The sequence below is a fragment of the Zingiber officinale genome, chromosome 10A (assembly GCF_018446385.1).
Source record: "Zingiber officinale cultivar Zhangliang chromosome 10A, Zo_v1.1, whole genome shotgun sequence".
NCBI classification, from domain to species: domain Eukaryota; kingdom Viridiplantae; phylum Streptophyta; class Magnoliopsida; order Zingiberales; family Zingiberaceae; genus Zingiber; species Zingiber officinale.
The window spans coordinates 67,900-94,541 of NC_056004.1; the positions used below are offsets into that span (position 1 = coordinate 67,900).

The 26,642-nt window shown below is 38.4% G+C and overlaps 2 protein-coding genes across 2 annotated transcripts; both read right to left on the reverse strand.

The window, feature by feature from the left end:
* Nucleotides 1-5,221: 5,221 nt before the first annotated feature.
* LOC122027957 lies at nt 5,222-10,340 on the reverse strand. The gene is made up of 8 exons (XM_042586970.1): nt 10,061-10,340; nt 7,112-7,344; nt 6,921-7,007; nt 6,603-6,812; nt 6,314-6,466; nt 6,077-6,130; nt 5,824-5,970; nt 5,222-5,596 (listed from the first exon to the last, which is right to left on the reverse strand). The coding sequence occupies exons 1-8, from the start codon at nt 10,338-10,340 to the stop codon at nt 5,222-5,224; spliced, it is 1,539 nt and encodes a 512-aa protein (XP_042442904.1).
* Nucleotides 10,341-10,737: 397 nt separating this feature from the next.
* LOC122027958 lies at nt 10,738-15,625 on the reverse strand. The gene is made up of 8 exons (XM_042586971.1): nt 15,416-15,625; nt 15,224-15,310; nt 14,904-15,113; nt 14,618-14,770; nt 14,479-14,532; nt 14,226-14,372; nt 13,741-14,101; nt 10,738-10,853 (listed from the first exon to the last, which is right to left on the reverse strand). Exons 1-8 carry the CDS (start codon nt 15,623-15,625, stop codon nt 10,738-10,740), a joined length of 1,338 nt encoding a protein of 445 aa, XP_042442905.1.
* Between the last annotated feature and the right edge of the window lie 11,017 nt (nt 15,626-26,642).

Genomic DNA, 26,642 nt, shown 5'->3' on the forward strand with positions numbered 1-26,642 from the left:
GGAGCTTGGGATAGCTGGCCAAGGTGACAAAATTAGACTTGGTTAAATCCTAATTAGTAGTCACTAAGTGCTCAAGGTTTCCTTTGTATCCAAGTGTTCTTGGTGAGTGTTGTGGTGATGTTTCTTCACCCACAAGGAGGTTTGAGCTAGCTAGAGTTTCCAGGGACTAATCCACCGACGGATTGAGAGATCGTCCACCTTACGGACAACCGTGGAGTATGAGTAAGTTATCTCCAAACCACGTAAATTGGCATGGCAGTTTGTTTGCTTGTTCTTTATATTTATATTTGTATTTGTAGTTGTATTTCCACTACACAAACTAACAAGTGTAGAAAGCGAACGATTGGGGCGTTGTCTATCCAACCCCCTTCTAGCCGATCGCAAGATCTCCTACAGATCCTGCTTGCTTGCTTCCTACTCCTCTCTCCCGAATTCGACGTCCTCGAGTATTTCTTCGCACACCTTTTGAGCAAAGAGGACGAAGGGAAGCTCCACAAGAATCTTCTGGAGAAGCGCTTATATGGGACAAACACAAAGGGAAGATCATAGCTAGCTAGTTCTCCTGAGAGGATTGTCACTCCATTTTCTCAACAAGTGCTAGACGATCCTCTACCAAAGCATTATCAAAACTTAAATATCAGAGAATATTCTAGGACAACTAATCTAGAAGATCATCTTCTTAAATTCGAAAATGCGGCTCTTCTTCAATAATTTACCAATGGTGTTAAATATCGGATGTTCCTTACTACCTTTGGAAGAGTAGCTCAAAGGTGGTTCAAGCGATTACCAAATAACTCTATTCGCTATTTCAAGGATTTTCGCAAGGTATTTCTTCATCATTTTTCCAGTAATCGGCGATATCACAAGACCCTCTGGAGTTTCTTTTCAATTAAACAGGGGTCGAAGGAATATATTTGAGCCTATATTAAAAGGTTCAATCAGGTAGCCATAGATGTACCTATGACTACCACCGAGATCTTGGTAAGCGTCTTTTCTCAAGGGATCAATGATAATGATTTCTTTAAGGATTTGGCCAGAAACCCTTCGGCCAATTTTGATTTATTGATCGATCAAGCGACTGAGTTTATTAATGTGGAGGAAACTCAAACTTCTTGGAGAAAGGAAGTTGTTACTCCCACTCCCGCTTCAAATGTGGATCCACATTTGAAGAGGGAGTGGGAGTAACAAGATCCACATTGGAAGCGAGAGTGGGAGAAACAACTTCCTTTCTCCGAACAGCTTGAGGTTCTTCCACATTAATAAACTCAGTCGCTCGCTCGATCAATAAATCAAAATTGGCCAAAGGGTTTCTGGCCAAATCCTTAAAGAAATCATTATCATTGATCCCTTGAGAAAAGATGCTTACTAAGATCTCGGTGGTAGCCATAGGTACATCTATGGCTACTTGATTGAACCTTTTAATATAGGCTCAAATATATTCCTTTGACCCCTGTTTAATTGAAAAGAAACTCCAGGGGATCTTGTGATATCGCCGATTACTAGGAAAATGATTAAGAAATACCTTGCGAAAATCCTTGAAATGATGAATAGAATTATCTGGTAATCGCTTGAACCACCTTTGAACTACTCCTCCAAAGGTAGTAAGGAACATCCGACATTTAACACTGTTAGTAAATTGTTGAAGAAGAGCTACATTTTTTATTAAGAAGATGATCTTTTGGATTAGTTGTCCCAGAATATTCTCAGATATTTAAGTTTTGATAATGCTTCGGCAGAGGATAGTCCATCACTCGCTGAGAAAATGGAGTGACAATTCTCTCAATAGAACTATTGCTGGCTACGATCTTCCCTTTACGTTTGTCCCATATAGGTGCTTCTCCAGAAGATTCTTATGTAGCTTCCCTTCATTCTCCTTGCTCAAAAGGTGTGTGAAGAAATACTCGAGGACGTCGAACTAGGGAGAGAGGAGTAGGAAGCAAGCAAGCATGATCCTCCTCCTCTCCCCTTCTCTCCCTTAGATAAGTAGTTGTTGATATTGCCCGTGATCCTATCCGAAAGTTGATGAGATGGATGATGGGGATGTGGTGCTCACGCTGACCTCTGGTGGACTTCGGTCCACCCTTCAACACAATTGACGTCAGTGCTGAGCCATGGAAGGGGTCCCCGGCGATGGCCCTCCGACGCTCAAGTCAGTCTCCGACGAAAAAGAAGAAGAAGAAGAAGAAGCAGTAAGCGGAGCAACAAGAAGACTATAGCGCAATAGTAAAATATCGCATACCTTCGCTGATGCTTGGACGCCCTTTATATAGAGCTTCGGTAACACGTGTGCACATTTCCCAAAGCGAGCACACATCTTAAAGCTTTCCCTGAAAAGACTTGTCAATAAAGTGTCCCTGACACAGTACCTTAACAGGCCTAGCATATCTCTAAAGTGACAGTGAAAGTTTCCGCCGTACGATCCTCTATCTGACCATGCCGCTTGTCAAGGCACTAGCTCCCAAAAGGATGTCAAAAGATAGTCTGCTGTGTCTATTGCTTGGACAAGCGAAATAGCCGCTCGACCGGAATTCTACTGTCCACGTGCTGTCCGTTGTCGGGCCAAGCGGGATAGCCGCCCGGCCGGAAGTCCACTATCTGCAAGCTCTGTTGTTGGGTCGAGCTGGATAGCTGCTTGGCCGGAAGTCCTCTGTCCACTTGCTCGGCTGATATCGAGTCTGTTGTCAGGCCAAGCGGGGTAGCCGCTCGGTTGAAGTTGAACTCTGTCGATGTTAGGCCTCGCTGGCTGGCCGAGAGGGGTGGCGGCTCGACCCGGCTTCTACGTGTCGTTCTTCCTTGAGCGTCGGTTGTTTAAATACTCCCTATGTCAAAGTCGACGATGGGTCGGGGCCTTCTCCTCGGTCGGAGCATGTTTCGCTCGACCAGTCGATGCCTTCAACTCGTTGACTGTCTTGACTTTGACCTTCACCGTGGCAGCGGGGTGGGGCCCTTCATTATCATCGCATAAGCCGAATTTGGAGCTACGGGCAATGTACCACTAATATTGACTAGTTGTTGTTGTTGCAATAGTTTTTGCACTTTGGCGTTGATGAGTAACTCCAGATCTTCTTGCGTCATAGTTATGGTGTTAGGTTTTCCAGCTTCTTCCATCTCGTATCTTTAGATTCAGGTGAAGATTCCCACAGACGACACCAAATTTGATTCTATCTGAAATCTGCGAGGTGGTGCGCTAGCTCCGATGAACTAGGGTTTCAAGAACAATGAACTCCTAAAGATCCGGAAGAACTCGTCAATGATCCTGCGTACAGTGAGACGAGCCAACAAAGTGTTAGTGATCTAAGACCGGGGTTGGGATCCCTGGCTAGGCTCTCCAATGCTTAAGTCAGTTCCTCTCTTGAAAGTGAAAGAAGGAGAAGAAGTACAATAACCAAAGTACCTAGAAACAAAGTTTCAGATGCTAGAACTTGCTTACCTTGCCAACAGAGAGGATCCCCTTTTTTATACTACCTTATATAACCTCCGTAGTCGTGAGGTGGTCCTCGGTTTAGTAGGTTTGTTAGAAGATGAAGTCACCCTTTACGCTTCATGCAATAATCCTTTGAGAAATCTTTTTTTTTTACCCCAGATGTACCTCTTTTGTCGTTTGTGACTCATATTCCTGATAAAGTATGCATAGGAACACGTTACTATATCTGAAGAAGCTTCTAGAGACTATTTTCCGCCAAATTTGCCAAGCTGTCATACTTGTGTGCTATCTTCTGTTAAACATGTTTCCACCGGTCGTTCAGTTGGTCGTATGTGTGTGTGTATATATATATATATATATATATTGAGAATACCTTCTGTAAAGCATGTCTCAGTCGGTCATTCAACCCGGTTGTATATATATTGAGAATACCTTCTATTAAGCATGTCTCGGCCGGTCATTCAAACCGGTCACATATATAATGAGAATATCCTTTGCTAAGCATGTTCTGGACAGCCATTCAAGTCAGTTGTATATATATGTAAGAATACCCTCTGTTAAGCATATTTAGGTTGAGAATGTACTATAAGCCTTATAAGGCTGAGCGTCTTTGTGCTCAGTCAAACTTTGCACCGCCGAGCACATGTAAGCATATTGGTGCTCGCTCGACCTTTACTCAGCTGGTAATATACTAGAAGCTTTATAAGGCCAAGCGCCTTTATGCTCAACCGGGTTTTGTCCGATCGAGTGCATGTAAGCACATTGGTGCTCGCTTAGTCTTCACTTAACCGGTAATATACTAAAAGTTTTATAAGGCCAAGTGTCTTTACGCTCGATCGGGCTTTGCCCGGCTGAGCGCATGTAAGAACATTGGTGCTCACTTGGCCTTCACTCAGTCGGTAATATACTAAAAGCTTTATAAGACCAAGTGCCTTTATGCTCGACCGAGCTTTGTCCGTACGAGCACATGTAAGCACATCGATGCTCGTTCAACCTTCACTCGACCGCTAATATACTAAAACCTTTATAAGGCCAAGTGCCTTTACGCTTGGTCAGGCTTTGTCCAATCGAGCGTATGGGGAAAACCTTTTATTTGGGCAAACCATTATCATATTTAGTCATACATTCACTCAGCTATGAGCGTCTTCTTTCTTTCTCATTCATGACCTCTACATCATCTGATAGGTCGACCTATCATAACCCATATCATATGACTTTATGATCGGACGAGTTTACCTACCTACTGCCCCCAGCAGTTGGTATGTGTAAAGTGAGTCAATCGTTTTGATCAACCCTTAAGACTAGCCGACCTCAATCATGGTCGCCTTAAAATATGGTCGGCCTTGAGACATCAAACTCTCTGGTTCACGTGGCTTAAGGACTAATCGTCTCATTCTGCCCGGCTTATAACTCGATCTGGTTGAATCTAAGAACCTTAGCACTGGGCGATTAATCAAAGGCAAATGAGGATATATTACTCTCTCTCAAGTATAATTATCACATCACCTTGACTTTAACTATCATACCAGTTTGACTCTTACTATCATGTCACCTTTCAGGTCGATTTATCACAACCCGTTTCATTCTTCTTTAATAGTATTTCATTATATATTATCGAGAAAAGTTATATATATTTTAGGAATAAATTAAGACATGATACATTGAAGGATTTGAAATCCCATTGTTTTTTATTCATAATCGGAGGCATTTTTCATCCCCGGTCGTATCATGTTACATTGACACGTTCGTACGCATAACTGATACAAACAAGAGTTGACGATTGATCGAGCTAACTAGCTAGTTTGTACAGCCAGCATAACGACCACCAGGACCTCCAAAATAGAAGTAGATATTTTGCACGACTGGATCCACTTCATAGCAGCCCTTATTGGTCTGGTAAAACTTTGGATACATGGGACGTTCATAGTGTCCCAAATAATTCATCACCCCAACATTTTCGAAGAAGGCTGCTTTACCAAATCCTTCCTTCGGGAACCGCCCACTTCCCATCATTGTCGGCGTGTGGCTGACGCCGTCGCTCATCGAGTTCAGGACCGACCCGATCCACTTCACTTCCATAGCTTCTTCAAATCTCCCACCGAATAGTTCTTTCGGCCAGTATCCCACCGGTTCTCCATGAATTTGCAACCACCAATTCATTTCCACCAGATCCTGCACGCATGCATATATCGCCACGTACGTATACACAAAAAATTAACAGGAAGGAACAAAATTAATATAATTATACAGGAGGGAACAAAATTAATATAATTAATTAAACTAATGTACGTACTAAATTCTTAAACGGTACTGATTTAAAACAACCCCCAGCAGCGAGCTAGTTTTGCTCCACAAACAATAAATTAATTAAAGCACGCATGCAACACTTGTTTAATTACCCTGTATATTACTGTGTCCAAGACGTATTGTGAGCCATTGTAGCTAGAAGTGGGGAAGATTACGCTACCAACTGTAATGTTCCGATTGACTTGGATGAAACCCGGGCAGAGCAAATTGTAGCAGCCTGTACTGTAGTGCCCATTTGCCTGTATAATTTTAGGATGAATAAACTAATTAAAGCCTCCATTCTACGTACAAAGTAATTAGTTTCTCTATTAATTGGCGGAGGAGATCTAGTTAGTTAATTCTTACAGTCCAATAAGTGTAGAAACGAGATTTCTGGTCACCGAACAGTTGAGGATGCACCTGAAGTAGAAGGAATTAAATTATAGAATATATATATTCATCATTGCTAATAAATACGGTCAGGATTTAACATTCGGAAAATTTAGAAAAATTATGAGTTTAAATGAATATAAAAATCATGAGACAAAGCCATGTCGTCAAGACTTAGGCCCAAACGTGTATATTAACATAATTATTAATTACCATCAATCCTGCTTCAATGAAGTCACTTTTTTGGTCTGTAATTTCAATGGCACTATGACTCCATTCACCATCATTGACTTCGATATCCCAAACATTTATTAAACCTTTAGCTCCGAGATAAGGGCCTCCTCGTTCTAGTTTCGCCCCTGCTTGCTGCAAAGAATTATATTAATTAATAATGATATACGTACATACCTACATCTGATCAATTCAATTTACGTGGTAAAACTAATATAGACGCATGCATTTACTTTGCAATTTTAGAAGCTATGTACTCTAATTTACTCACTTCTTGTCTTTCATGATCAGATTCATCGCGCTTCCCGTAGTTTTGGAGCTTTGCAACTCTACGGAGATCGCTAATCTGAGTTCTCCTTATCGGAACTGTGCCCACTGGGCAGCTTTCAATCTCTAATTGAGGCTTAGTTGATATTAATGGATCACTACCAATATGATTAGCATCATCGTCCATATTGTTGGGCACAAAGCTCGGTTTCATCTACATATATATCAAGTTAAAGGCCCAAATTCTGATTTGATACGCATGCACATATCATATATATATTGTTAATTAACTGCATGCACTTGTTTTATTAATCAAATTAACCTGGATTGTGTGATCTGCTAGCAAAGGGTGATCGAAAGCAGGCTGCTTGTACAGAGGAACACAATCAAATATGTCTCCATGTTGTGTCTGCAGTGAAAACAAATTCAAAAAATGGGATTAAGAAAAATTTTTATTTTTACAATATGGATCGATATACAAATTAAAGGAAGAAAGAATAACAATTTAATTACCTTCATCGTTTTCACTGCAGGTTTGTTGAGGCGTTTAAGATGGGCTTCTAAATGCGAATCATCAGCTTCACCATCGACGACCAGTGCTCCAGTGTGTATGATCATCGAGACAAGGAATATGATCATAAGAGCAGCGATGTTCCAAGTCACGAAACAAAGCGACACTCGTCTTCTTGTGACTATGACTGCAAAAGTATTCATCAAAGACATCCCTGCCGAAAATCGAATCAAACCTGCACATTAATCGCATCACGCTCAGACTAATGAATAGACCACCATCAACATGTATACAACGGGGACAAATTAATTAAACCTTCTAAACAAAAGCTCTACGTACTTAATGGTGGTGTATTTTGTTTACGATAGTATATAATGAAAAATATCAAGTCACCTCTCTTCTGAAAATTAAAGACAGATTTTAACCGTAGGGCGCAGACGTGTCCATATCTCTGACGTAATAAAAATCTATCTCTGCCCACTACGTCAAGATATCATGTGTCTACCGTAAATGGACATAGATATAAATATCAGGTCATATTTGCACAAGTGACGAGATTAATATGAAGAGAGAGAAATGCCATAAGAATCTAGTCTACCAATTTTGCTTTTAATTTGATCTTTGATTAATAAAAAGAAGCAAATCAAAGGAATGTATAATAAATACGAGAGAAAATAATAAAAAACAATGAAAAAAAGAAAGAATTATATTATTACAGCATCTCTCTCTCTTGGAAAACAATTAAAGGAAACGTTGTGAGTATTAATTACATTTCCAGCTTCAGACTTTAATACCTTGTATTTTCACCTAACCATTTTATTTGAAATTGACTGAAAAATAATTCTTATTTCCTTTTATTTTCCTTCCAATTGGTAATCTTTAATTTTCTCCCCCGCTTAATTTCAAATTATTGGGGTAAAATTATACAAATAATAATTATATTAAATTATAATTATAATATTAATTTGGAGGTATTTTTTTATAATATTTAGATTTTTTATAAGAGGGAAAAAAAATCCAATTCATTGATTAAATAAATCATTACAGTAGAAAAATACAATTCATGAGTCAAGTCAAATTCTTGTACATATTTGATTCAGTCCTTTAATTTAACTCCGTAAGAAATTTAATGGGTAATATTCCATCCACCTGATTATCCTTTTGACCCATGAGAATCAAGTAGGAACTAAGAATGAAAATGATGAAGCGGAGAAGGAAATAACTTCAATAAAAATTTTCACACAGAAAAGTAAAATTAAAAATTATATTAATTTTAAAATATATTACTTTGATTAAAAACATTTAAATAAAATATAATTATTTTATTTTGCTTGATAGGTCGAGCATCTGGATAGACATGTAATGAATGTTCCATCACAAGGGGGAAACACCTATTACTTCCTTGGGGGTCCATGCAAACACATCGCTATTCAGCAGCAAACATTGTATCAACTCGGTCTTGAGTGGAAGATCCAAATCAGCAGCCACATAAGTCACAGCTTCTGGTCGCCTGCCCTATATTCGTATCTCTTCTTTTTCTTCATATATCAGACCGGGTGGTCTCTCATGAATAATATTGACTTACATTCTTTGAGCTTTGTGAGCAGTATTGGCTTCTGTCCGGATGATCTTCACATAACGTTTTCGTGCTAGTAATTGATCTCCGCAGACTTTTCCAACTTGATCATCAATAGGGAACTTCACCTTCTGGCAGAAAGTAGAAACGACCGTCCAAAAGTACTCGTTCAATGCCGATCGACCCAATATGGCATTGTAAGCAGAAGGTACATCTACCACCATGAAATAAGATCTCCTGATTCTCATTAGGGGCTCCTCCCCTAAGGATATAGCCAACTTTATTTGGCCGAGCGATTGTACTTCATTGCCCGTGAAACCATATAGAGGAGTCACCATGGGTTGAAGCTCACTCGGATCTATCTGTAGTTGATCAAAAGCTTTTTTGAAAATAATATTAACAGAACTACTGGTGTCAATGAAGATACGAGAAATATTGTAATTAGCTATAACAACTTCGATTATTAACACATCGTCATGGGGTACTTCTACCCCTTCCACATCTTTGGGTATAAAACTGATCTCTGGTCCTGCTGCTCTTTCCATGTTGCATCCCACTACATGGATTTGTAACCATCGAGTGTGTGATTTTCTCGCCCGGTTTGAATCACCATCTGTAGGCCCGCCTGTGATCATATTAATGTTACCTCGGGCAACATTACTCTGATTCTTCCCTTGCTGAGCAGTTGTTATCTCGGGTTGTGTTTGTTCGGACGCTCGAGGTGGCCGACCCGATAATTGTAATACTCCTGGTTGTGGTTCAGTCGCCCGATATTCCAGCTTGAGCAGACTATTTTGCCTTGGATATGATTGTCGGTTGGGAGATCGTCGACGATACCGAGCATTATTCGTCCTCTGGTTTTTCAGAGCAAAACAATTCTCCATGTAATGAATCCCTGGCATATGATATGTACACCACTTTCTTGGAATTTCTTGTGGCATCCCCACATGCTGCACTACTTGAGGTCTGAGTTTAGGTTGACGGTGTGGACGAGATACACGAGGTCCTCTAGGTGGATGAATAGGAGCTGTGGATCGGTAATTAGTTGGAACCGGAATAGGTATAACATTCTCTTTCTTGCGAGCAACTTGAGCCTCTTCAACATTAATAAATTCAGTAGCTCACTCAATTAATAAATCAAAATTAGTTGGAGGATTTCGTACTAGGTCCTTGAAGAAATCATTGTCATTGAGCCCTTGAGAGAAAACACTCACCAAAATTTCAGTAGTAGCATTAGGAACATCAATGGCTATTTGATTAAACCTTTTAATATAGGCTCTGATGCTTTCCTTAGGCCCCTGTTTAATAGAGAAAAGACTCCAAGGAGTTTTATGATACCTTATATTGCTGGAAAAATGATGAAGAAACACTTTACGGAAATCCTTGAAGTGCCGAATAGAATTTTCTGGTAATCTTTTGAACGATCTCTGAGTCGCTCCTCCAAGAGTAGTAAGGAACATCTGACACTTGACCCCATCAGGAAATTGTTGTAGTAGAGCCGCACTCTCAAACTTAGAAAGATGATCTTCCGGATCAGTAGTTCCAGAGTGCTCTCCGATATTTAGATTCTGATAATGTTTTAGCAATGGATCGTCAAGAATCCTTTGAGCAAATGGCGTAACAATTCTCTCAGGGGAACTATCACTGATCACCATTTTCCCTTTGCGTTTCTCTTTTACCGGTGCTTCACTGGAGGACTCTTGAAGCATGCATCGATCTTCATCCTCCTTGCTCCATAGGTGTACGGAAAAAAGCTCGGGGGTGTCGGGTAGGAGAACCGGGAGCAGGGGTTTTGTAAGCAAGATCCTCTTCTTCCATACCTCTGTTTTTCCGATGATCAGTGGTCGAAATTATAGGATTTACAGCTACGGGCAAGGTACCCCCCGCATTCGCTTGTTGTTGTTGTTGTAATGCCTTTTGTACTCTTGCATTGATGAGCATCTCCAATTCATCCTAGGTTAAAGTAATAGTCGTTAGTTTTCCAGCATCCTCCATCACGTAGTCTCAGATTCAGCTGAAGATTCCCACATATGGTGCTAAATTTGATCATGTCTAAAATCTTGACGCGATGAAGAGCTGGAAACGGTAGGCGATGACTCCGGAGGAAGGATAGGCGATGACTCCGGGGAAGGTGAGTGATGATGGATCTGAGAAAACTAAAACAGATCCTGAAGAAATCAGTCAAAAATACCTCCCAGCAACAGAATAGAAGATTGAAGCTAGATCTGAGAAACCCAAAGCAGATCTAGAGAAGACTCCAGCGAATTAGGGCATCGTGACGAAGAGAACCACGGATCAATGTTCCGACGGATGTTATCACCTCCTGCGCACTATGAAACCAACCGACAAAGCATTAGTGACATAAGACCGGGGTGGGAATCCCTTGCTAGGCCCTCTGACGCTCAGGTCAGTCTCCTCTGTTCAAGTGGGAAGAAGAAGAAGAAGTACAATAAAACTGTAGTGGAACTAGGGTTTCAGTGATGATGTCGCATGTACCTTGCTAACGGAGAGGACCCCCCCTTTTTATACCACCTCATATTATCTCCTCAATCATGAGGTGGACCCGGTTTGTTAGAGTTTGTTATGAGATGACGTAAGCACCTGTAATGATAGTTTAAGGAATCTTTTTTTTTACTCCAGATGTACCTTTCTTTGTCGTTTAGTGCACTTACAGAAGTTTCTAGAAATCGTTTCCTGCTAAATCATATATTATTCTCATATTGTTCGTATATATATTTAGCTAGAATAATCCTTACTGGTTATGTTTGCGAGATTTGGTAAGTGTGAGTGTCTTTATGTCCGGCCAGATTTTTCTAGGTGGATCTTATACTAATAGCCTTATAAAAGTGCGTGTTTATGTGCCCGCCCGGGATTTTACTACCGAACGTATTATGCCTATGTTTGACCGGATATTTCTAGGTCGAGCCCATTCTGCCAACCTTAGTTTGCATGTCTACTCGCTCGCTCGAGATTATATTACCGAGCGAGTCATGTTCATGCTCGACCGGGATTCTACTATCGAGCGTATTATAGTCATATTGTGTTTATGCCCGACCAGGCTTTGCCTATTGAGTCATGTTGAACCTTATGCTATGCGATCGGTCTTTGTTTGACCTGTTATAGAGCTTGCTTAGGAATGAGCGCCTTTAAGCTCAGCCAGGCTTTGCTTGCCGAGAGTTCTTAGGTTTATTGATCTTTTGTTGCTTTAGTTTGGTCAATACTTTTTGCTCGGTCGCACCTTGACTGTCGAGCGTATCCGAATGCTCTAGTCCTTTGTCTGTTTTTGTTTAGTCTGGCTTATACTCTCGATCGAGCTTATATTCTCGGGCGGGATTTCCTGCTCGACCGAGGCTTTCTATCGGGTGCAGATGCGAGTGCTAATATTTTACCCATTTTGGTTCGTCCGACACTACATGCTCGGTTGAGATTTGGCTGTCGAGCATATCTACCTACGTCGTGCGCTCTATTAGTTTTATACCGGCCTGTCCTAAATGGTCGTCCGAGATTTGCTTACCGAGCGCTTTTGTCTCGACCATGCCTTCTTACTTTCTTTTTCTTCTCCTTAATTATATCCCCTTTCACACTATTGTACGAGATCCGCTTCTGATAATCCATATCAAACAACAAGAAGCGATCAAAGTTATTCACCCCCTCTAGCTTTCAAGTGTCCTAACAATGATGTGGCAGTTCAACATCATCCGTAGTTTGAGCACTGTGGAGAGAATTGAATTATATTTTCATTGCGTAGGTTAACTGTCATGTCTCTTACAATTACACCATGCCACAAGGGCTTTTATTATTACAGTAGAAAGGTGATAACCCTCACCATAGAAACCCCTCTAGTCTCATGCCATTTGAAAAGGAGGTAAATCATGGGGAGCTTAACCCAGTACAATGACCCTTTGAATGGTGGTCAATTGATTAGCGAGGCATTGCACACACATTGGGGGTTCTATCTCATGACCTATTGCAACAACACCATTAGGCATCAACTGTGTTAGCCCGTGGATGCATTTTATTATAATATTAGAGAAAAAGGTAATATCGCTCACCCCAAGCAGCCAGTATTATCGGACCCACGATAAAATATAGATAGGTAAATTACGAAAACATTTTATTATAGGGTGAAAAAGTCACCTCGAGTGGGCATTTTATTATAAAAAAATGTTAAACTTGGTAACACTGAACCTGGGATGACTGATCTGGCCCCACGGAAGTTTTCCATCTGTCGCTAGGATAAATCAAGAAGCGCATGCAGCGGGTGGCCTAGAAGCTCAGTTTCCCATGGTTGCACATTTCATTTGGAGAAAAAATCTCTACAAATGCATCGTATCTGGGGATCGAATCATGGGTGCTTGGATGACAACTTGGCACCCTTCGGCTGCACCATAGCCCTATGGACAAAAATATTGAACTAGCTAACACTGAACATGGGACAACCAACCCAGCCACACAAAAGTTTCTCACCAACCACTAGGGTAAATCAGGAAGTGCTCGTTGAAGCTCAGCATCTTATAGTTGCGTATCTCATTTGGTAGAAATTTTTTTACAAATGTATCATAGCTAAAGATTGAATTATGGATATCTGGATGATAACTTAAAATCTTTCCACTATCTATGGTATAGAGAGGGGGTAGGGGTGATGGAAACTATATATCTTATTATGCAAAAATAAAAGTGAAAAGCTTCCATTGACTCGATTAAATCAAAAAAGGCAAAATAGATAACGGAGAAATTAAAGACCATTATAATGTTTATACTTCTTTCATAGTATCTCTTTATATTTACCAAGAAGTCCCGGGGTGCTTAGTTATATAATATATCCAACCTCATTAATTATTTTTCTTTATATTTATCGAGAAAAGTTATATATATTTTAGGAATAAATTAAGATATGATACAATGAAGGATTTGAAATCCCATTGTTTTTATTCATAATCGGAGGCATTTTTCATCCCCGGCCGTATCATGTTACATTGACACGCACGTACGTACAACTGATACAAACAAGAGTTGACAATCGATCGAACTAACTAGCTAGCTAGTTTGTACAACCAGCATAACGACCACCAGGGCCTCCAAAATAGAAGTAGATCTCTTGCACCACCGGATCCACTTCATAGCAGCCCTCATTGGTCTGGTAAAACTCTTGATACATGGGTGGTTCATACTCTCCCATATCATTCATCACCTCAACAGTGTGGAAGAAGGCTGCTTTACCAAATCCTTCCTTCGGGAACCGCCCACTTCCCATCATTGTCGTCGTGTGGTTGACGCCGCCGCTCATCAACTGCAGGACAGACCCGATCCACTTCACTTGCATAGCTTCTTCAAATCTCCCACCGAATAGTTCTTTTGGCCAGTATCCCATCCGTTCTCCATGTATTTCCAACCACCAATTCATTTCCTCCGGATCCTAACGCATGCATATATCGCCACGTGTACACAAAAAATTAACCGGAAGGAACAAAATTAATATATAAATAGGTTCACCCTAGCTAGCTAGTTTTGCTCCGCAAACAATAAATTAATTTAATTACCCTGTATATTACTGTGTTCAATGCGTATTGGGTGCCATTGTAGCTAGAAGTGGGGACGACTACGCCACCAAGTGGAATGTTCTGATTGACTTGGATGAAACCCGGGCAGAGCAAATTGTAGCAGCCTGTATTGTAGTACCCATTTGTCTGTATAATTTTAGGATGAATAAACTAATTAAAACCGCCATTCTACGTACAAATTAATTAGTTTCTCTATTAATTGGCTGAAGAGATCTAGTTAGTTAATTCTTACAGTCCAATAAGTGTAGAGACGAGATTTCTGATCACCAAACAGTTGAGGATTCACCTGAAGTTGAAGGAATTAAATTATAGAATATATATTCATCATTGCTAATAAATACCAAAATGAGGTATGTGTCTGGGTGTATTACCAGCCATCCTGCTTCAATGAAGTCACTTTTTTGGTCTGTAATTTCAATGGCACTATGACTCCATTCACCATCATTGACTTCGATGTCCCAAACATTTATTCTACCTCTAGCTCCGAGATAAGGGCCTCCTCGTTCTAGTTTCGCCCCTGCTTGCTGCAAAGAATTATATTAATTAATAATGATAGACGTACATACCTACATCTCAATTCAATTTACGTGGTAAAACTAATATAGACGCATGCATTTAGTTTGCAATTTTAGAAGCTATGTACTCTAATTTACTCACTTCTTGTCTTGCATGATCAGATTCATCGCGCTTCCCGTAGTTTTGGAGCTTTGCAACTCTACGGAGATCGCTAATCTGAGTTCTCCTTATCGGAACTGTGCCCAGTGGGCAGCTTTCAATTTCTAATTGAGGCTTAGTTGATATTAATGGATCACTACCAATATGATTAGCATCATCGTCCATATTGTTGGGCACAAAGCTCGGTTTCATCTACATATATATCAAGTTAAAGGCCCAAATTAAGATTTGATACGCATGCACATATATCATATATATATTGTTAAGTAACTGCATGCACTTGTTTTATTAATCAAATTAACCTGGATTGTGTGATCTGCTAGCAAAGGGTGATCGAAAGCAGGCTGCTTGTACAGAGGAACGCAATCAAATATGTCTCCATGTTGTGTCTGCAGTGAAAACAAATTCAAAAAATGGGATTAAGAAAATTTTTCATTTTTACAATATGGATCGATATATAAAATTAAAGGAAGAAAGAATAACAATTTAATTACCTTCATCGTTTTCACTGCAGGTTTGTTGAGGCGTTTAAGATGGGCTTCTAAATGCGAATCATCAGCCTCTCCATCAACGACCAGTGCTCCAGTGTGTATGATCATCGAGACAAGGAACATGATCATAAGAGCAGCGATGTTCCAAGTCACGAAACAAAGCGACACTCGTCTTCTTGTGACTATGACTGCAAAAGTATCCATCAAAGACATCCCTGCTGAAAATCGAAGCAAACCTGCACATTAATCGCATCACGCTCAGACTAATGAATAGACCACCATCAACATGTATACAACGGGGACAAATTAAACCTCCTAAACAGAAGCTCTACGTACTTAATGGCGGTGTATTTTGTTTACGATAGTATATATAATGAAAAATATCAAGTCCCTTCTCTTCCGATAATTAAAAACAGATTTTAAATTTAATATCTTGACAATAAATATTAAAGTCCCTTGTTAATCGAGCGAGTTGGCACCATCTACATCTACTTATTGGTTTCTTAAATATTCTGTATGTGGTGTGTACAGCAGGACACAATTTAAAGGATATATATATTGTTTTCATTATTTGATTTTCCGAATGTGTGGGTTTAGGGTTAAGTGGCGAAATTAATGCGAAGAGGGATAAATGCCCACCAATTTGCTTTTAATTTGATCTTTGATTAATAAAAAGAAGCAAATCAAAGGAATGTATAATAAAATGGAGAGAAGAAATAAAAAACGATGAAAAAAAAAGAAAGAAGTATATTATTAAAGCATTTCTCTTCCGTTCATATATATTTGGAAAACGATTAAAGGAAACGTTGTGAGTATTAATTACATTTCCAGTTTCAGACTTTAATACCTTGTATTTTCAACTAACCATTTTATTTGAAATTGAATGAAAAATAATTCTTTTTTTTTAATTCCTTTTATGTTCCTTCCAATTGGTAATCTTTTCTCCACGGCTTCATTTCAATTTATCGGGGTAAAATTATACAAATAATAATTATATTTGATCTTATCTAAAAACTGAAGAGATGGCACACAATGGTCACTTGATTATTGACTAGAAGAGAATTTTTTATTCCGAGAAGAGGTTTTCCTTTGGCCTTGCGCACACTAGAACGAGCAAACAGGATGTTAGTGCCCAAAAATCAAGGAGGGCTCGTTTAAAGGGCTTGAGAATATGTTCGTTAATAGGCTCGTGAACTCGAGCTCGAGCTCGGCTCAATTAAGAGCTCGTGAACATGCTCAATGATGTGTTGAGTTTGGAAATTTAATGTAGTAGTTTGGGATGTTCAATGATATATTGAGTTTATATTATTTTAATTGTTAGATTCGTTGAATATTTATTCAAACGAGTTTCAAACTCGTTTAACAAGCCTACAAAACGAGCCTTAAAACGAGTTAAAAAATGAGCTCTAAATAAGTCTGAGCTTACTTAACGAGTTAGACACGTTAACTATGATAATCAAGCTAATAACGAGCCGAGCTCGAACTATTCGCGAGCTTGGTAATTCCAAAACGAGCCGAGCTCGAGCCTTATGATAAAAGTTTGATTCGAGCTCGAGCCTGAATATAACTTAAATGAGCCATACTCGAGCCTAATACTGTTCATCTCGGTTAGGCTCGTTTACATCCCTACCTTTATATGTCACCTCTCATAACCTCTGTAATCATGAGATAACGAAGAATGTCAGAGTTTATCAGATAATGGAGAGTGCACAACCTAGGCAATGTGCAATAATTGTTCGAGAAATCTTTCATTACCCACATGTATACCTCTTTTATCGTTTATACTTATGTCATTGATAAGACGATTAAAAGAATATTGGTGGCAAAAGGCGAATACGCTCGCCCCCAGCGCCCCCGCCAACCCATCCCAGGGCCAACACGGAGGAGGTAAATCACGGGCGGCTACTAGCCTTTGGAATAGTGACTAGCACATAAGGGAGACATTTACCTTGGCTTTGCCGAGATTCGAACCCCATACCTCATTGGTGGCAACACCTCATGTGCTAGCCACTAGATCCATCCGAGGGGACAAACGATTAAAAGAATATGCTGTTATAAGTGGTCGACTGATGAGAAACATGATAATTTTCTAAGAATGTTCCAAAAGAATATTCTCTGACATGTGGTTATTATTCTGACAGGCTTTTAGGATTCCCTGCTCATATTGTCAATTGAGTATATCCTGGCCGGCATATAAAGCTAGCCGTCTTTATGTCTGTCCTCACCTTAAGCTGCTCGATTATGTACTTAATGATATTATCAATCCGTTCAGAAAATAATGTAATGCATTGGACATGCTGGAAATTTGTTTAAGAAATGATATGATAAACTGTGCGTGCTGAAAATTCATTTGGGAAACAATATGAAGTGAAGTGTCTTAGGCCCGTCCAACCTTTTATTCGGTCGGGCATGTAATGGACTGTCTAGAGAAATAGACCTATATTCTGAAGGTTCAACCGGTACTTTAAGCCAATCATCAGTATGATAGAGTGCAAGGAAAGGGAATGTGAGATCTAGAATTCTGACCGGATTTATAAAAAAGAGCTACTTTACACTTGGGCATATAAGGGACAAGTATGAAGTCATATAAATCTGTACGGTTCTATTACTGAACAGATACACAAGCATACAATTTCATGAAAACCTGTAGGGTTAACCAGTAATAGGGTCGATCGAGCATGTGTAGGGAGGTTTATGAGAATCAGGGAGATCGACCCTTATGCTGACCAGACCTATGGTTGGTCAACTGTGTGGTGGGTCGTACGTCCCTTAACTCGGTCGACTATTGAATAATCAGACATGCTATCTTCCCCATTCAAGAGTAAAACACTAAACCCCTTATGTTCAACCGGCTTAAGGGTCGATCACCCCTCTTCTGAATAGTTTGTGATCTGGTCGGGATGTCCCTAAGAGCCTTAGCATTGGGCGAATAACAAAGTTAGGTAGGGAATGCTCTCTTCTCTTGATTTTGACTATCATATCACCTTAACTTTAAATGTCATGTCATCTCCTAGGTCTGCTCGTTACATCCCGTATCACTAATAACCTCCCTTTCAAATCTAATCGAAAGAGGTGTAGCCGACTGATTGGACCCAAGTCTAATTTTCATCCACTTGACCCCTTTACTAGGGCCGTCTGGAGATTCATGTTTTCATTTGTGTTTTGGGAACTTAGTGATATTTTTTCAAAAACTGCCTATATGAGGTTGGCCACACATAGGAGAGCACCGAGGATGTGTGAATAGGTGCTTCTCCAGCGTAATGATTCAATTGTCACATCCATCATAAATGCTCATTTATGGATGAGTGGCACGTGGCTCCACTCCTCATTCTTGGAAATGACTTCTAACACACGCTGCTTCGTACAACTCAATAGCATATGTCTCTATAAATTAATGATTCTCTGTGTGTCTGCTACTTTAATCAAACGGTTGTAATTAAGTTTCACTCTTTTTCTTAAAAACCCCTAAGTGAAGCAGAACCCCCTCATTATGTGCTTCATCTTCCTTGCTCTCTTTCTTCGGCGATCTTCCTCTGCTAACTTCTTTTCTTTTACACCCTAAGTGATCTAGTAAGTTTCTCGTTCTTTGTTCTCTCTATGCTCTCTCATGGCTCAAGAATTCTTCTCTCCCTGGTATACTCTTACTGGCTCAAATTTCGTTAAGTCTGATAGGGCTTCCATCCACCTTCGGTATGAAATCCTAAAAAGTTATCGTATTGTTATTCCTTCCCCAAACGCTCGTCCTCATTGTCCTCCTTCTAACCACATTACTTTCTTTAAGGATCAATTAGTAACCAGTCTATGTTTTCCCATCCCTCCATTCATGTTAGAGGTGAGTCGGTATTTTAATGTCCCTTTACAATAGTTTACCCCGAATGTATTCCGCGCTGTGTGCGGCATGTTCATATTATTTTGCCTGTATGACATTCCTCCAACTCCTCACATTCTTCATTTGTTCTCTTATCCTAAGAAATCATAACTAGGGGTCTTCCTCTTTCAATCTCAATCGAAGTTAGTTTTTTTTTAGGATATGTCATCTTTGAATAACGGCTAGAAATCTCTTTTTTTTTTTTTTCATTGAAATGCCTGAGCCTACAAACTAGCCAACCGAATGGCGGTACTCGCTTTCTCCTCTTCCTGACCTCGGGAGTTATAAGCAAGACCCAACCTTTATTTCATACTCTACTAAGCTAAGCGACCAATGTTTTAAAATCCACAAATGACTGTGCGAAAGCCTACTTTACTTGTTTGGCTTGAGCCCCATTCGGACAAAGCTTCCTTGTTCTTTTGATAAGTTTTAATAACTTGCTCATTATGTTATCACTAACTAAGGTATTTCTTATTTTATGCAGTGGATGTTATTTTTGAATCTTTGGTCACCGACCAAATCAACTTAGAAGATGAAGAATTCCTTGTTCAAGAGCGAGCACTGTTAACCGAGCGGGGTTCCCAACCGGTTGTCCCTTCTAGAGGGCTTCTGGTAGTCGAACGGTCGAATCCAGCATGACCACTACTTTTGGGGAGTTAACTCCCGATCCTCTCTCGGTGTTTGAGGGTTCCCCTTCGGACGCGGAGGCCATCCCAAAAAGGAGACGCAAATGGCGTAAGCTCACTCATACCCAAGGACAAGCTACCGTTATCGAGACGCCTTCCTGCATTTATCTCATGCCCATGAAGAGCCCGACCAAGAAGAGACGCAAGCACAATCCTCCGATTTGGACCTGGTCCACCCTCCCTCCTGTCAGTTCAACGCCGGAAACTGCTCAAGCACAAGAGGTCGCTTTCCCACCGGGCATCTCTCCTACTCCTGCCCTTCTCGTGTCTCCTCGTGCGAGCACTCTCTCGATCTCCACCTCTGCCGCGCCAAGGAGGCTTTATCTTCTGATCGAGTAATTCTAATGTTTTATCATCTTTGTCAAAATCCTGCACTTATTTTCACTATACCAATTACCACACGAATCACTCACTCAATTCCAGTTCATATGCTTACTGGAATTGTAGTGGCAAAAACATTTAAAAAAAAAAGTATTTGCAGACACATGCTCTGATTGGGGTTCAGCTAAACAAGTTATGCTTCTTTGGTCTTGATTTCTCATATACCATATAGAAGTTGCATTGGTGGTTGTAAACTGATCTAAGTGAAACAGGACGTGTTTGCTCTTTTTTCTGTCAAGATTTGTTTTTATGCAATGCATTTTAACTAGATAGACCAGAATACGTATTTTATCTTTTGTACCAGTGTAAATACAAAGACTGGCATAAGCTAGACATGTTATCTTTTGTTACGTTTCCACAGTTTTAATTATAGTGCTTTGATGCTTTTCTTTTGATGCATGCATGTTCTGACCACAGTTTGTGATTTATCACGTTTCTTTTCTTTTAGATTAAGAAGTTAATGGCTTCGACAGTTGATTCTGCAAATACAAAGAGCGCATCTGATGGTGAAATCGTAGCCAATTCGAAAGCCCACGTGACTAAGGTACAAATAGTAGGCTCTCCAAAGGCCTAAGGTCCTACCTAAACATTATGGCTACAATGAAAGAACTTTGTCATGGAGAAAAAAAAGTTCACTAGTTCAAGTTTGCATGCAATAGGTCAAGAATACTTCTTCATGAATTCCTAGTCTCTCGGCTATTTAATAGTTTACTGAAAAATGTATGCTCCTACTAAGCTACTGTACTATATGTAATATCTGTTGTTGAATTCTCTAATTTAATGGCTATGGAATAGGTTTGAAAAACTTGTCTAACTTTTAACTAGCTGTAGATGTATGAAGTTTGACGTTCAAAAGACACTTTCCGTCAAATGTTGGCTTTGTTTTATCTTCCTTCGAGCTTGATTAACTAATTTGTTCACTGAAGTATTTTACAAAATTTACAGGTAATGTGCATGCTTCACCTGCAAGTAATTTTGGTAATTGTTAATGTAATTATCGTATCTTGGACATATAGACTTTGATTGTGTGCTTTGCTTCACGAGGCTAAAAGGAAAAGAAGATTATTATATCTTTGTTAAACAGAAAAATTCTTGCACATGGCATCTCTTATGTGCATCCATTGTCTCTTATTTGCTTATCCTGTAGTATTAAATCTTTTCTTATTCTGAATATTCCTCTCCATGAAAATTCTTATATGAGGCAATATGAGTGTCATAATCCTTCTCGTTTAAGTTGAACTTTGATATACCTTACATGCAAAGTTATTTTTCTTTAATTATTATCATTATAGTTTTTTATCAGTGCATTCAAGTTCAAACAAATTCAAAATAAATGTTTTCTTCCCTTTTCTTAACAAATACCATAATTTTTGTTTCAGGTAGTATTGAAGGAATACTTGGTTCTAACTTTGTTTAGAGATGAGGTAGGTATGCATAGTACTATGGTGTATTTGGGTTAAAATTTCTAAGCAGATTTTAACATTTTTCATACCGTATGAGCTATTACATGAAGATCATCAGCTTTACATTTTTCCAAGCATTTTGGAATCCAAAAAGTTATTTTGGACTAATCCAAAGGACCACTCAGAATTGTATACTTCCACTAAACCTCATTCTTGAACTAAATCTGAAGTGGAGAAATTTTCTTTCAACATGATTAAAATAGTATTACAATAGTAATAGCAGAAAAATAAAGAAGAAGAGGTTTTTACAAAGATATTGAGAGTTTTTCTTTCTCTTCTTTAAAAGATTGCTCCAAGTTGGATAGCAGTAGAGCACTAGAGAGCTTGTTGAGCACTTGAACAAGAGAGCTTGGAGCTTTGAGTGTGAATACTAACCTTACAACAACTAATTTCTCCTTTTATATCAGATCATCTTTTTTTGATATTCATTTGATTGATTTCCTCTATCAGTTAATTTAGTCGCCCACCATATGACAACTTCTAAACATTTTGAAATTGTGTATGATTTTATCAAATTTTCAAATATCAATCGAATTGATTTGTGAATCAGTCGACTAATTAGATTAATCGAGTGACCAGTTGAATCGATTGTCTTCTGTTCACTTTAAAAACAACATCAATCGACTAATTATCAATATTATTCGAATCGATTTACTTCTGTGCACTTCAAAACACCAATTGACTAATTATTTATATTAGTCGATTGATTCACTTCTGTGCACTTCAGATCCACTACCAGTCGACTAATTATCTAAATCGATCGAATCGATTCTTTTTTGTGCACTTCATAACCAATACCAGTCGAACCGATTCGCTAAAGATCAATTTGACTGATCTAAATATCAATCGACTGATATGCAGAATTAAACTTGAACAGATATTTTTTAGTGTATTAGTTGATTGATATTTATTTCAATTCGAGTACTAAAACCAATATCAGTTGAATGAATCTCATGATCAATAAATTGATGGTGTTTTTGGTCATTATAATGACTGAATTCATCTAAGAGTTTGCTACCCTTGTGCCCCCATTACCTTATCCTAGATGACCTCTTGTTCGCTTGACTTTCGACACATTCATCAACCCTCACATCTGATCCCGTGATCAGCTTGGGTTTTTCTTCTCTTGCCAAAAATCTGCACTACAAAAAACACTAATCTAACAAAGAATTTTCGGCAATTTACCAAAAAGAAGTACGCAGAAAATGGAAATTACAAAAAGGTGTATCGTAGTTGTGTATTTACCAAAGGGCATAGTAAAGTGATGTGGAGTTCCCATTTAACCCTCCCGACAACCTCCTCTCCTAAGTCATTATTTTCTAGGCACCCGAACCACAATTTGAATGTTTTTAATTTTAAAAAAAATAGTGATGATGATGGAGTCATCATTTTTCTGCCTCTCTCTCTCAGCTCGTACATGCCTTGCCGCTCTCTACCTAAGTGTTTTCGTGTGTCTCTCAGACGACATCAGACATTTTCACCAATAAATAATCCACACTGATCGTGACTCTGCAGTGAAGGGTTTTAGGGTTTTCGACAATAATCTCTTTTCATAATGACACAAATAAGTGGATCAGATGTATCATCCTCTGCACTTAAATTATTTGCAAAGGTATCACCTTAGATACTCTTTGATTTTGATAAGCTCAAAGAGTTTGATTAATTTTTTTTTAATTTTTTAAATTGTAGGTTTCAATTGATGTTGGGCAGAAACTACATTAGAACCGTGTCTTATGTCACTTTAAAAGCTTTTTTTCAAGCATCCACAGAGAAAGGGGCACATCATGGAGTTGTTATTTTACATGGTCGGTACATAGCGATGATCAAACAGTCACCCTTTAGTATTTTCTTGGACATACAAGAAATGCAGCATATTCATAGTTTATTGGCCAATATATTTCAAAATTAAGATTCAACTTCTCAAATCTTTAGATTCCCAGGTACAACTTTTAATTGTCAACTATAATTATGAAGTAGTTGTATAGTAAAATAAAATAATTTTAAAAGGTTAATATTTTAGACAGCTAATGGACCTGAGAGTGAGGTATTATGATAAACGAGGGTTTGATATGATCTCATATCAAGGCCAACATGAGCCTGATATAATCCCAAATCAGGCCTAAGGTGGGCTTGATACGATCTCATATCAGGCCTAACGTGGGTATGATATGTGATCATATCAGGCCCACCGTGGGTCTAATACTTATTTATCTGTTTGTAGAAGTTAAATAATCATTTAAGTTATTCAGGTATTCTGGTTGCCTTCACAAGAAGAGACATTTCTTTGCTTCTTGGTATTCTAGATCGAGGTGTTTCAATTCTGATCAATTTAACTAAAGCATCGAGTGACATCTTTCTAACTTCTCAAATAAAAAGAAGCTACTAAATCAATAATTAAGGAGTTACTTAAATTTTATGTCAATCGCGTTGAAGAAGAAGAGGATGTTTTATTATTTTGCAAATTCTACATTTTATATATATATTTTTTGTCTTATTTTCTTCCGGTACATATAAGGTCTATTTATGTCTTATAGATATAGTAGATGATTTTGAGAATTTTGTTAGATCCAACTAGGTTGAAGTCATCCATGAATTTATGGCTCCACAATTACCTAAGATTAGGGACATATTTTCATCAACTCAGACAATACATTCCAACACCAACCTCCCTTACCTAAAGGGCTTTGCTGGGCTTTTGGCAATGAGTTTATATTTGATGTTAAATTTAATAAAATTGTGCCGATATGTATGAATATCTAACACTTGAGATGATGAATCAAGTATACTTTTTGGAGCATGTGTCAATCCAAAAATCATACAAAATTGAAGGAGCACGAATAAATAAGTGGAGGAATATTTCTTCACATATTAGTAAGGTGAGGGAATTGTTAGATTGAGTCTCATCTGAAGAGGTAAATTTTGAATAATGTCACTTAAGTTAGGTTAATATACTTTTTTAACATGTGTTTTAATAATTTGACATGTTATGATTGACTAATCCCTACCCAATATGAGAAATCATTGGTTGAGAACATTGATGGTGTTGATAACATTTCATGTCTAATGGAGACAACACAAATTAAAGGGAATGAAGCATGAAGCCAAAGTAATAAGGAATGTTGTAACTACATTATTCAAGCAAACTGAATTAAGGAGCTAACAATGGAGAACATGCATTTGAATGATAGGGTGAAAGAATTACTTGAAATTATAGAAAATAAAGGCATGCAATCTCAATCAAGTGATCTTGTAGACGATCCTCAATGTGAACCAATAGCTTTTGGAACAAGAAGTAGGAGAGGATGTGACAGAAGTCGCTATGATTATAGGGATACTCCAATTGATAGTCCATTGTGGCTCCAGATTTTACATAAGAGATAGCGGAGAAATATATAAATATGCAAGCCTATGAAGAATGTTGCAATAGAAGTAGAGAGTAAAAATTTGTAAAAGAATATAATGTTGTGGAGAAGGGAAAAGGAAAAATTGATGTGGATGATATGGAAGAAGAAAGAGACATCGTCACATTAATGAAAGGCAATTCTGAAGAAGAGGCAGAGAAGGATGCAGCTAGGATTGCCCAATTTAACAAAATGAGGAAACAAGTTATTGCTATAAGTCTGTATTTACATATAAAATAGGATTTTGTTTGATTTAATTCATTAATTAAATATGTTTTTTGTTTATTGACATAGTTTTATTGGAATGTATACTAAAAGCCTAGCTTTTTGAATAAATATTTACTTAGAAATAAGAATCATATTGGTCAAATATCTACATTTATAAGATAAGTGTAGTTGTTCGATTAATTTATATTATAGATAACATGATGTGTGGTGTTACACACAGAATATCATGTTATCAATTCCTTATAAATTATAAACAGTAGCTCACGACTGAGATGGAAAGGAACAAATCATTGGAATAGTCGTAGTGTAATTATGTATTAATTTATCTTGACTAATAAATTACACTAGTACACTCTGAGTGTATTGAGCAGGACCATTTAAGGTAAGTTCTTTTTATACTAACTTAATAAAAAAATAAGACCTTAGTTATTATGGAAGTGTGTGCTCTTAATCCTAATATAATAACAAATACATATATTTAGCATTTATTTCTTTGACTTATCAAAGGGTGAGATTTAGCTCGATAAATCAATAGGTCCGATAAGTTGGGAAATGATATTACTTATAGTGTGTGTTGTTGATTATAGAAGGAAACTATGTTCTAGTAATCTAGGTTGATAATGTCCCCATGAGGAGCTCATAAGGATTGTCATGTTAAACCTTGCAGGTGGACTTAGTCCGACACGATAATAAGGTTGAGTGGTACTACTATTGGACTAAGATATTAATTAAAGTGAGTTGTCAATAACTCAATTAATTAGTGGACATCCGACATCTTAAACACAGGGAGATTAACACACTCATGATAAGAAGGAGCCCAAAATATAATTTGGGATTGGTGCGGTAGTTCAATAATAATTATTTAGTGGAATGAATTATTATTAATGAAATTAAGTTGGGTGTTCGGGGCGAACACGGGAAGCTTAATTTCATAAGGAGACCAAAACCAATTCCTCCTCTCGGTCCCTATCGTAGCCTCTTATTAATAAAGTATTATACCCACCTTTATACCCATCCTAAGGTGGCTGACCAAGCAAGCTTGGGTTGGCCAAACAAATAGGATGAGCTAAGTTGTGTGGCCGACCCTAGCTTGAATCCAAGTTTGGTGTGACCGACCACATTAAATTAAAAAGGATTTAATTTTTTAAATCTTTCTTATGTGGATACCATGGTTTTAAAAAAGAGTTTAAAATTTAAATATGT

Coding starts and splice junctions, on each gene's coding strand:
- LOC122027957 (XM_042586970.1), bottom strand. CDS start 10,340: ATGGTGATCAGTGATAGTTCCCCTGAGAGAATTGTTACGCCATTTGCT. Junction 6,131..6,313: donor TCATTGAAGCAGGATTGATG/GTAATTAATAAT, acceptor CTTCTACTTCAG/GTGCATCCTCAACTGTTCGG. Junction 5,597..5,823: donor TGGACACAGTAATATACAGG/GTAATTAAACAA, acceptor GCATGCGTGCAG/GATCTGGTGGAAATGAATTG.
- LOC122027958 (XM_042586971.1), bottom strand. CDS start 15,625: ATGTCTTTGATGGATACTTTTGCAGTCATAGTCACAAGAAGACGAGTG. Junction 14,771..14,903: donor CTGATCATGCAAGACAAGAA/GTGAGTAAATTA, acceptor AATTCTTTGCAG/CAAGCAGGGGCGAAACTAGA. Junction 14,373..14,478: donor GTCTCTACACTTATTGGACT/GTAAGAATTAAC, acceptor AAAATTATACAG/ACAAATGGGTACTACAATAC.